Genomic DNA, 12686 nt, shown 5'->3' with positions numbered 1-12686 from the left:
GCTTCAGGTTGTGAACATTGTAGACTGCCTCTCAAAAGCATTCAGCTTTCTCAGCTGATAGGTAGTAACAGATGTTAACTGAATTTTTCAGATTTTCACAACTTTAGTTACTTGCAAATGTTGACAGCTAAACAGAATAATATTTGATAAGGGATTTGATATGGTTTGTATCCTATAGGTTTAGGGCTGGGTATCGTTTAAAAAATTAAGATACCAATACTAGTACCCTTAAAGTGATACCGATACCAATAGAGTACCCATCATGTGAATGGAAGCTGTGTGTGTGTCCCACTGGCTAGTTAATCGCCGCCACACTACACAGCGCTCATACAGCGGTTACCGCTGGTAACGCTGTCCCCCGACCCACGGTGGTTGGACTGCGTGACATAAGCATAACGTTCCCCCCCAGGTTAACATCGTCAGCACTGTTGCTGTTGTTATAGCTGTTCAGGCTGTTAGCACAGTTTGCTGGCTGCTACCTGCTAGCTCTTGTATGCAGGCAAGCAATCTTGGCTGTATGGGTTGTAGCCGCTGCAGTAGTGTGTCAATCACACTTCGCATTAAATCGAAGAATGCTTGCGGCTAGTGGCTGAAAGTAAAACCATACATATGGTAATTGTTTTCTAGATCTGGGAACAAAAAGAATCAAATGCAGGTATTGTTTGCCTGAAGAAGTTTCGATACTACTTTGTACTGGGTTATACCTTTTGTTAAATGCTATCAAATCACAACTCTAGTCCCAACCAAACTGGTAGCCATAGACAGGGAGAGGCTAAAGAGGTTGGTACGATGGTCAGCGGGTCAAACAACCACACTGGGCAGTGAGAATGAATTTCCTCTCCCTACACCACCACCACTAGTATTAGTTACAGTCTCAAATACTAGACTTTTCTGAGAAATTAGAAACTTATTGTTGCTATACTCTGGAGTCCTGTCAAACTTTAAAGCTCTTATGGTGAGCACATAAGGTGTCTTAAGGTGTATCTTTGAGTTTTAAGGATAAATGAGAAACCGTAGTAGTCGTCAAGTAAGGTAGCCGGAATGTGCTGATCCAGGGAGCCAATATGAAGGAGAATTGAGGATTGACGTGTATTGACGCTGGGAAATGGGACAGTGGCGTATTCTGATGAATTGACGTGCATCAAGATACAGCCAGTGTGTGGGCTTACATAGAAAACAATGGATGTGGGTCCTTTGACGCACATCATGCGTTGCCAATGTGTGCTGCCCTTCAGAGCTCTGTTTCCTGTTATCAACTCTGTGCATACTGAGTACTGTGGGGTGTAAAAAGGATGAATCAAAAGCTGTTCGGAAAGCCAAACCATGCAAGCTCATTAAATGGTCTGTTGTCAATTCAGCTACAGGTGAGACTTCTGTATAGGTTGTTGGCTTCCCTCTAATAGCAGGCTGGGGAATGTGTAGTCTATTAAAAAATATTTATTGTATTTTGCACCAGCAAAGATACCATCTGTGTTTTTACTTATGAGGATAGCGCAGTTTGCGTTGGTTCAGGAGGCTCACTGAACCCCCTAGAAATACATCTATATTTTTTATAATAACGCAGAACTAATAATTTATTGTAATGATAAATAATATCTACCTTGTTGTGTTTTCTTATTGACAGAATAAGTAAACAGCAAGATAAGAAGATAGATTTGTGGTCTTTTTATTTACTTGTAGCCCAATAACATCGGACGCTCTCTGTCCACACACCGTTAAATATTCACTTTCTATTACGCCATGTAAACAAACCACGTACCTATCAGCTGTGTGGTCAAGATCAGACCAGAGACGTAGCCACTTAAAAGATGGGTGAGTAGTACTTGCTATCTTCAAACATTTGTGTTTTTTAATGAGAAGGTACTGTATAGATAACTCCTCATTTCAACTTCACGAATTAGCCGTTCCTCGTTCGTTGCGGCGCTTTCAAAGCGAGCGACAGGAAATAAATAGCAACGGTGTCAGAAAAAAGGTTCAGCTCAAAGCGTCGCACTGCGCAGTGGGTCGTCGATCGCAGTCAGTTAGGACATTCCAATAGAGAACAATGCAATCAAACTGATTTGGTCACTGACGCTTGCTTGCGTTGCATTCTGTTTGGAGGTTGTAATACGTATTCCAATACACTAGACCTCTCTGCATTGTACACATTACATTCCCTCTAGATTTTATTTTGTGAACCCCCAACCTTAAAGTTCAAACTGCGCCTATGGAGGATGGGTAATGTACTCATGTATTGTTCATGATTCTGTAGCAGCAATGGTGATGTTAAAATGGTGGTATTATGCCAGAGAGGGCTTTGAAAGGATGATTGGTCATTTAATTACATCTTGTCCTGTCTGGTTGACAGTGTGAGAATAGTTGTAGATTTGAAATCCCAAATCTAAATGCAGCTTTTTTTCTTACATGTATGCCTAAGAGAGATGCAACCGTCCTGAAGTCAGTGTAAACCATCAAAAATGTTTAAATGTTATCCTTTTACTTTGTTATTGTCATCTATAATGGTATTTGCATAAAATCACAACAATCAAATGATTAGGAACTAAATGATAGTGTTTTTATTTCAATATTTGCTTTGATTAAAAAATGATCTTGGCATTAGTAGTCGTAATTTCTACGTTATAAGCTGCTTACAGCTAATGTTAGTGTTAGTAAGTTAAACAGGTCATAGTTCCCTCTCTATCTATTTTATGTTTTACACTATTTTACAATAATATCTATTTTATATTGCTGTGAAAACATCTCCTTCAAACAACTGTATTTATTCAAGTTTCTCGCCAAAAACTAAATTCTACAAGATGACATTTGAACACATCATTTGTGCCAACGTAAAACTATCATGCGCCACGTGTGTAAATGTGACCGGCAAAAAAATATGAAATATGAGACTGATCGGCCGGTCATGGCCGATCGATCTGTGCATCTCTAATGCCTAATACCTGAATTACTCGTGCTCCTCAAGCCAGTGTAACTAAGTAGTAACAAAGGATGTCCCCATCATCCTCGATGTCTCAATAGTGTCCCAAACCTGTTGTTGGATCAGAATCATTGATTCGAAAATCGCTTTAAATATGTTGCAGGGGTTCCAAAGTGGTTTATTGTAGAGGCGCCCTACTTCACCTTAAATATAGAGCACCTCCACTAACATCAGAAGGAATTACTATGTTTCTAAATTCAAATATTTAAACTGGCATCTAGTTACTACATTGAGTGTGGGTTTGGATAGCCAGGTCCATTTTGAATCCATTCACTAGTTGGTAAAATACCTGGAATATTTAAGCTCAGAGGTTAACGAATCTCCTACTGAGCCTTCTCACTCTTTTAGTGTTAGCAAAGACAAATGCAGAAAAAAATTCAGGTAGCAGGCTTCTCATTTGTAGCTGGCCCTGATACTTTCACTAGTAAAAATGACAAACTTCACCGGCAGTAGATTAACACCAGCTGTTGCTAATTAATGTTCTATAATGGCTTAAATTTTACTTTTGGCTGCTGTCAGGTTGGTTGCTCTCGGCAAGCAGGTGTCTGTACTCGGCCAAGGATTGGTCGTGAGTGATCAGACACTTCACTCTTTAACACCACTGTGTGATAGTGAGTGGACTGTATGTTAAGTGCAATAAGACCAATAGAGTGGCGACTTTTCTTTCGAGAAATTACCTAGTTAGTCACATCACTGCCATTTCAGAAGAATCTTCCAGTTAAACTTTTATGCAAAAGCATTGATACTTAAACTACTGTACATCACCATAATAGTTTTCAATCAGAAGCTCTAGTATTTTGAGCAGTGTTAACCATCTCCCCAAACCAATTTAGTACCCATCAGATTTTGAACACATTTCTGAAGTTCCAATACAAAAAGCTGCTGAAATAGAAGCACTTCTTAGTCCAATGATGCTTTTTTTTTTTTCGTCACTTTTTAATCCACATTGACATCATTAATTGAAACTGCTGGCTGCTGTCAATTTTGCATGCTCACTTGTGGGTCACTTACTGTAGTTACAGCACTGTGTGGTTGCAGTGTTCAGATGGAGCATAATGCACAGCTGGCTTACAGAGAGCAAGGTGAAATGGACCAGGCTTTAGATCACAATCTTTTGAAAACTGACCTGTTGTGCAGATTGGCTCAGGACAAACCTTGTTATTTAATTCCCTATCATTAAATTGACTCTGCTGATAGTTTTGAAACTGAACTATAAACTTACTTGAAAAACAAAGGATTAATAATGCAGGTGTGAGAGCAAGTAGGTCTCATCTAGGGGGTTAACACCGATTTATGTGACAGGCGGCCCAACACAGAGTACGCTAAGTACTCTGTCCTTGCTGTAAAAGAGGTATTAGATATAGAACACCATGTGCCTAATGTGATCTGTTAAACCAGCAGAATAAAATATCAAAGGTCAGTCTAAAACACACCCAGAGTGCAACACTGTGCAAGCAATGACTTTCAGAGTTTGGAAATATGCCTCAAGGAAACCCAGTTTGGGACTGTAACACCTGCCCAGATGTTGGATTGTGCTGCTTTCAAACATGGTCGTGGATGATGAGAACTGGTAATTGAAGTTTTCAGTAACTGCTCATCAATGCACAGTTGAGTGAGAATCATTATGTATCTGGGGAAAAGATTTTATTAATGTTTTGCTAAACTGATTGTACAACAGTAGTTGAGGCAAGTTTTTGGATGGACCTGTCTAGCTTAAAATGAGCAAAATCTGTTTCTTTTTCATCAGCTTCAGTTATGTGTTTCTAGTATTGACTGTCAAAGTTAACGTGATAATGCCACAGTTCACAAGCTGAAGCATTTATTTTGCGCTACTGGTCATGCCACAGATTGTTGCCGGTCCTGTATGTGTACAGATTGCCATAGACTGCTCCATATGGCCACAAGGACAGTAGTGCTGCTCAGTGCATCCTTCCTCTCCTTCTGCTGTAAAACCTTGTCACCAGAGGTCTTTAATTCAAGCGTGTCTTCCCTGCCGTGGTCGGCCTCACTGACCTGTAATTACACCCCCAAATAAATTTAAAAAATGTCAAAAATCCTCAAGTGCTTACACTTGTAGCATCTAATGATAGTTGGGCAGAGCTGAGAAGATGGGATGAACAAAAGCAGGTTCAGTCTTGCCATCTGATTGCTACACTCTGTTCTGTCAGGTTCTGTTACCTGTAGTGGTGTTGGCGGCGTTTTCAGATCAGAATCATCAGGAGGACAGCTTATTACTGGGACACATTTTTAAGTAATTTGAAGTAATGCTATGCTGAAGTAATGTTACACTAATGGACTTGTGGAAATGTATCTTGATTCATATTACTCTGCAGCGTTTTCTGTTTTTTAAAAGAGAATAATGATGCTGTACGACTATGCTTTTAAGTTCCACTTCCAAAATAGAGTGCCAGATTTACATTATTGTGGCAATTTTGCATACAAATGGAAAAAACACACTTTTTTTTTAAATTGACTGCACTACAATTTAGACAATCCCATAAGAACATGGTGAAATCTTTTGTCGTCAATCCGAAATGGTGGTCCTGGATCTCATTGTGAGACTCCACAGATAGCAGACAGCAGATTTAGAGCTTTGGAGTTGGTTTCTGTCAGAATTATGGCTGTGTCAGAAATTTATGACCAAAATCCCACAGTGTGACTGCTGCTACTGCCCACATTTACAAACCAACAAATTCCAATATGACATAACATCAACCAAAATATACTGGCAGGCTAGCGTAATGCTACGGCTTCACAATCCTCTCCTTTTTTGAGGTTTCAATGCGTAAAAGTGCCAGTGCTTTGACCACAACTTGTTTATTATTTTGCTACATTTCTATGAGAGCGGCACAGATGGAGGATGTTAGTTGATGACATGTTTCTGTTCCAATCTTTTTTTGCTATTTATATTGTAGCTCTGATTATCAGTCATTCACTGCACCATCTGACATGCCTCAAAAGTGGTATTGCACAGTCTGATATAGTTTGCAACCAAGACTTTTTAACCCCATCTTGCACAGTGTGACGTGCAATAAAATTGCAAGATGGTTATTGCATTTTCTATATATTAGGGGTGTAAGGGTACACAGAAGTCAAGGTTTGGTTCATACCCCGGTTAAAGAGTCACTGTTCGGTACAGTGGGGAAAAACAAATTCATAAGGATACTTTGGTTTCATTTATTTATAACAGACAGTAGGGCATATGTCAAAGACGGACACAATGTTCTTGCTGGGGACTGAGAACTTTGGTAAACTATTTTCATTATAAAAAATAAGGAGCATTTCAAACACTTCTGTAATACACTTTCCAAAAAGGCAACAGGTCACAATAGGCTATAAAACTAAAAAGCATCACTTGTGCTATGAAACTGAAAATACCAAAATACATAGAATAAAACATGTGCATTGGGAGTAGGGCTGACCTGAATGCTTCAAAGCTTCAACTGTTGCCATGGTAACCAACCTCCAAATTAGTATTTGAATGCTTCGGGGTTTTTTATATATATATATGTATGTAATAATGTATAAATCCCAAAATAGCCCATGAAATAAGGAATAATCCCACAACATGATTCATTATTCATATTCAACATGAATTATTAGTTATTCTCAGACGGATATCGCTGTTTGTTGTGTGTAGAAGTGTGTGTGTGTGTGTGTACAGTAGTGCGGCAGTGACACTGTCCCAGACACTGAAACGGGGGAAATGGAGACAGACAGAGAGAAGAACATGTCAGCCTGCTGAGCCGCCGTGCTGCGAAGCTTCGAATACCTTAGAATATTTCTCTGCGAAGTGGTATTCGGGACAGCCCTAATTGGGAGGAGTGTTTCAATTAGTTCTGCCTCGGCTATACTGAAACATTTGGCACATCTGGGCGATGCCGTCGAATGCGCATTAGCATGTTTGAGGTGTGTCCATTCACATCCCCTACAACAGTGAAGCAACAGCGACTCAATGTCCTTCTTGTACATAACTCTCTCTCTCTCCGTTGCTGTCGTAGCTGACCAGGAACCCGCTCCAGCGTTTAATTTGCGCTCGTTATGGGTTGTGAACTTTGGTTCCATATTAAGTGCATCAGTTTACATACCGTGCACCAGACCAGTGACCACCTTACTGTGACTGTTCAGCACGAATACACAAACGGTTACAGCCCTACTATTTACTCCAGTAGAAAGTTGTGCATTTCTGTGAAATTGGTGTTACAGTATTTGTTGTCTTTGCAAAACAAGAATATTTTTTGTTGCTGAGGATACGTTTAAAAGTTATAGACGTTCAATATTTGACCACCGTTTTTCTGAGTGTAGATGGCCTCAGGCTGCTGTGTGTATTTTGTTGTAGCTCTCAGCCAGGCTTTTCACATTTTATGTCCATGAACTTGGCACGCTGTTGTTATTGGCTGTTACTGATGGTGTCTTTCCCTCTTGTTGTGTTTTGTTGCAGGGACCAGTTATTCTCCACAAGAAAATTCTCACAACCACAGTTCCCTTCATAGCTCCAACTCACATTCTAACCCCAGCAAGACCTCAGACACAGTAAGTGTTGCTTCTACCTTAACACGGGGGCAGATGGTGGACTAAACATAATTTTTCCAGTACAACAGCCTGGATTGTCTCATGGTAGTAGCTGCTGTTCTGTAGTTTCACAGCTTTGATATTTGGTTATGTGGTTGTTGTTGTTTTTTCCTGTTGAAAGGGTTTTTTGGGTTAAGTTTTTCCTCATCCGATAAGGGGGTAACTATAAAGGACAGAGGGTGTCGTATCCTGTACAGATTGAAAAGCCCCCTGAGGCAAATTTGTGATTTGTGATATTGGGCTATACAAATATATAATTGATTTGACTTGACTACTCTTGATGTAAAGATGAAAAGCGTTAAACACTGCACTATTTTGATAACAATGATAACATCTTGGAAAATTGTAGTATTTTATATTGTCAAAGGAAAACTGGGCACAGGGATTAATACAAACATCAGTTAATGGCATAAAATTAACCAGCTTTTCATTTCCTCTAATCGAAATGTTTTGAGTAAGATTAAATGTCCGTCATTTTGTTTCTCATCCTTTTAATGTTAGTTCTGTTCTTACATGCTTACACCACAAGTCTGAATTAAATAATGTTTAGTTCTCCTCTTACCCTCATTTGCTCTATTTTAATTGACAAAGAAAGTATTTCCCAAGTAACCCTGTTCAGTTAATAAATGTGATTTAGTCAATGATGAATAAAGCAATATTTATATTATACGATACATTACGATGCTAATCTTAAAACACAAACCAGGTCTATATAATCCTGTTAAACACCGCACCACCAAGGAATTGTACGTCACAGCCGTTTCGTTATCTGCGATCTAATATGAAGTTGTTGAACAGTGTTGATAATCTGTGTATTGCCACAAAGAGGGATCAGTGACACTGTTTATTAGGGCTGTCAAAGTTAACGTGATAACGCGTTAGCGCAAATTAGTTTTAACGCCACTAATTTCTTTAATGCATTAATGGAACTTGCGATATTAATGAACCTCTTAAAAATCCGACGGGCCACCGACTTTTCGGAGGTTGTTTCAGGCTCGGTTTTGAAGCTAGAGTGAAGTTTGTCATCAAATGAAACTAGAAAACCTAAGGAATCCATTGGTACCAACCTTCTACGGTAGCTTGTCAGGAAGAACAACCTTTTCGGAGAGGAAAATTTTCACAGCCATTTTCAAAGGGGTCCTTTGACCTCTGACCTCAAGATGTGTGAATGAAAATGGGTTCTATGGGTATACACGAGTCTCCCCTTTACAGACATGCCCACTTTATGATAATCACATGTAGTTTGGGGCAAGTCATAGTCAAGTCAGCACACTGACACACTGACAGCTGTTGTTGCCTGTTGGTCTTCAGTTTACCATGTTATGATTTGAGCATGTTTTTTATGCTAAATGCAGTACCTGTGAGGGAACTTGTGTTGTTAATTGATTTCCAATAATAAATATATACATACATTTGCATAAAGCAAGAATATTTTCCCACTCCAATGTTGATCAGAGTATTAAATACTTGATTTTGAACAGATAAAAAATGTGATTAGTTTGCGATTTATTGGCGATTAATCACGATTAACTATGGACAATCATGTGATTAATCGCGATAAATATTTTAATCGATTGACAGCCCTAGTGTTTATGTGAAGTTACTTCCAGTTTGCTTCAGTATTGGATCCTTTTCTGTCTCTTTCTATGGGTTTGCCCTTCAATATTGACAGCACAATAAAGCACTGGATTACAGTGTAAAATAGTAACAGAATGTAGGAAATGAGCACAAAGGCCAGTCACAGTACAAAGGAGCTTTTTAAATAGCAAACTGTTTCACTTTGGTTACCTTGAGAATCTCGTTCTATAAGCCTTCCCTCCCACTTAAAAAGCTTCTGTGGATATCTCTGGTACATTTCAGATTTCATTACAAGCTCTTGCATCACATCCCCTCAGCACACTCACACACAATTGTTTTCTGTCTGGCTGGCCTCATGTTTCTAAATATTTGCTCTTCTTCTCAGCATCACGAACCGGGTGACGACTGGTCAGAGCACATCAGCTCGTCTGGAAAGAAATACTATTACAACTGCAGGACAGAGGTGTCCCAGTGGGAGAAGCCCAAAGAATGGTTGGAGAGGTAGCTGTGACTCAAACCACTTCATTTTGAATTGTTAATCAGTGTCACGTAAAGGTCGTATACATGACTAATATCTGTTTACATGCATGCTTGTATCTGTGTTCCACAGAGAACAGAGGCAAAAAGAGGCAACAAAGACTGCGGTTGTCAACAGTTTCCCCAAAGACAGAGACTACAGAAGGGAGGCTATGCAAGCATCGGCACCCCCTGGCTTCACTGCTGCTAGTGAGTGTTACAACACATACTCATCAGCCATAACATTAAGATCACTGACAGCTGAAGTGAATAACATTGGTTATCTTGTTACAATGGCACCTGGCAGTGGGTGGGATATATTAGACAGCAAGTGAACATTTTGAACTTTGTGTTGGAAGTGGAAAAAATGGGCAAGCGTAATTATGTGAACGACTTTGACAAGGGCCAAATTGTGACGGCTAGACGACTGGGTCAGAGCATCTCCAAAACTGCAGCTCTTGTGGGATGTTCCTGGTCTGCAGTGGTCAGGACCTACCAAAAGTGGTCCAAGGAAGGTGAACCGGCGACAGGGTCAGACCCAAGGCTCATTGATGCACGTGGGGAGCGAAGGCTGGCCCGTGTTGTCCGATCCAATAGAAGAGCTACTGTAGCTCAAATTGCTGAAAAAGTTAATGCTGGTTTCCGATAGAAAGTCAGAACACACAGTGCATCGCAGTTTGTTGTTTTATGGGGCTGTGTAGCTGCAGACCGGTCAGGGTGCCCATGCTGTCCTAATGTTATGGCTGATCGGTGATTTATCCCCCTCACCAGTTTGCTTCCACTGCTATTAATCAATCACATGTCTATATATTTTGTTGCTTGGCTTGGCTGGCCCAAAATATCATGGATGAGCGTTTTCCGTCTTTGTTTGTACAAATCTGACTGAAAGCCTAGAAATTAGAGCATCTTTAGCTTCTGTACGGTGAGTATTCCTCAGTGAAACATAATATTTGAGCAGAGTAAAGTTATAAGAAGGATTTAAATCATATCCTAAGAAGTGGACAGGCTTAAAATGTAGTGCAATACAGAGCTACAGAGAACTGTGGCTCAACACACTTCCCTTGTCGCTATGAGTTGCAGATTGATTGATTGATTGATGATGATGATGATATTTTTGGTTTGGTTGAAATTGGTTGGTACTAGTTTACGTAAGCACAAGTCGGATTTTGTTTTACAGTAAGAAAAAATGATTGTATTGTGATATAAAAATACAAAGTAATATATTTTTGTAAATGTTGTTTGCATATATTGTTAAATAGGTGACAGTGGGATGTGATCTAAAAGGGTTTAAAAAGGCATTTTTTCATTTCATCTCAACTTTAAGCATTGTTGTTATTTGGTAGTCGATGATGAATGTTGCTGGGCTGATCTATGGCTGATGAATGCTAAGAACTGCTTACCAAAAGACTGAGACTACAAAGGGCTGAACCATGCATGCTGACGTGGCTTTAAGCAACAATACCTTGGCTGTGCCCTAAAACTAATGTGGTGATCCAACTGATTGAACCATGTTGGATCTTATTTGCCTGTAGGCCGATGGCAGTCAACAAGGCGAATATTGGCCCACACCTATGGTCGGCCAATAAATCGGTGCATCCCGAGACGCAATTCTAATTGTAGTCTGCATGTCGTCCAGAGTGTTTTACCCGTTCAGTATGTGCTCCTATCTGGCTGTCAACACTAAGAGTCTGTGTATCTTGATGGAAATACAGTAGCTGAAGTGTGAGGTGTCTGGTCTTTTGTGTTTCAACAATCTTAAAGTCTGTTCCCAGCTCATGTTGTTCACATTGTTCACATTGTTGTGGCATATATACGAGTGCCAAACAGGAAATACTCAGCGTTGCATCAAAGCACCTGAAATTAAAGATTCCCTCAGGTGCAGCTGTCTTCTGTCGTCGTTAGAAAAAAATCTCCCAAGGCTGCTACAAGGCAATTGCAGGCAAAATGTTGAAGAATATTTTTACTACACAGTGGCACTCTTCCTATTGAGCTACTCCTTAGCTACTCGAGTCATCATTGAATAGATGTTATTTATCATGAATAACCTGTTTCTGAATACCTACTCCCAGAGACACTTCTCCTTAAACAGACCTGACACAATTGAGTTCATGGAAAAATGCTTTGGAACGTTTGATACATAGAACGACAACATACAAAGACACAGAAACAAACTTGAAGTTTAGTGGTATTGCTGCATTCATTAATTTGCGACAACCTGCCATTACAACAGCAATCCGCTGTCCATAATATTGCCTCATTTATCAGTATTTCCCAGCAGTCATTCTATCAATCAAACATTGTCATGTTGACATTGTCACAGCGGATCAACATTAGCTGCACTTACTTCATCATAAATGCTTCATAATATGATGGCAGGGTAGTTTTTTTTAGGCTTGGCAAACCTCAAACTTGCATGTAGTGAAGACAGATCTTATGGGCACTTGGAGGGCAGCTTGCCCGTAGCATCGACACTGATCACAGCTGCTCAGCCCTATTTGTAAGGTCTTTAGCTGTACACATGGAGAGAATTCCTGCCGTCGGGTCTGATGTAGCAAAGAATTAACTGAGGCTGACGTGAAGCTCCACAGTGTTTGTTTACAGGGCGCTCTGTTTACAAGGAGCTTATTTAACATTTTCAATTATTTCAATTCTTAAAATGATTCACTTTTCTCAGGTTTTTAATGATTTCATTTTTTATACATTTGCAACAGTTTGAAAGACTATAATTTGTCAGTTTTGGATAAGTCATGTTCGACTTGGACAGATAAATCAACAATAATCCATCATTTTGAAATGTGAAAAAGATCAGGGGGTAAATACCACTTGAGAGGCGCTGTATGAAGTTTTGCAGTTTTATGCTGGACTATTTTCTAATTTTATCATTCCAGAAATCCGGCCATATAGAACAACTACCGGACAAATGTTTTAAATAGCCATATAATAGCCTACATTTGACATAACTTGAAAATAAATTGAATGAAGAAGCGGTCTAAAATATAAATAATAGACTGGTTGGTCCGATTTCCGTATTTGTCAAATTCAAGAT

General features: G+C 39.6%; 1 protein-coding gene across 3 annotated transcripts in view; it reads left to right on the top strand.

The window, feature by feature from the left end:
- The window catches only part of waca (WW domain containing adaptor with coiled-coil a), a 30715-nt gene that overhangs the window by 5344 nt on the left and 12685 nt on the right, over positions 1–12686 (top strand). For all 3 annotated transcript variants that reach the window (XM_037757463.1, XM_037757462.1, XM_037757461.1), the window contains exons 4-6: positions 7416–7507; positions 9510–9625; positions 9735–9850. In XM_037757463.1, coding sequence (XP_037613391.1) covers positions 7416–7507; positions 9510–9625; positions 9735–9850 — 324 coding nt within the window. The remainder of the gene's footprint in view (positions 1–7415; positions 7508–9509; positions 9626–9734; positions 9851–12686) is intronic.

The sequence above is a fragment of the Sebastes umbrosus genome, chromosome 21 (genome assembly GCF_015220745.1).
Source record: "Sebastes umbrosus isolate fSebUmb1 chromosome 21, fSebUmb1.pri, whole genome shotgun sequence".
Lineage (NCBI taxonomy): Eukaryota > Metazoa > Chordata > Actinopteri > Perciformes > Sebastidae > Sebastes > Sebastes umbrosus.
Note: the sequence above shows the minus strand (reverse complement) of the source record. Positions and strands in the feature narration are given on the sequence as shown.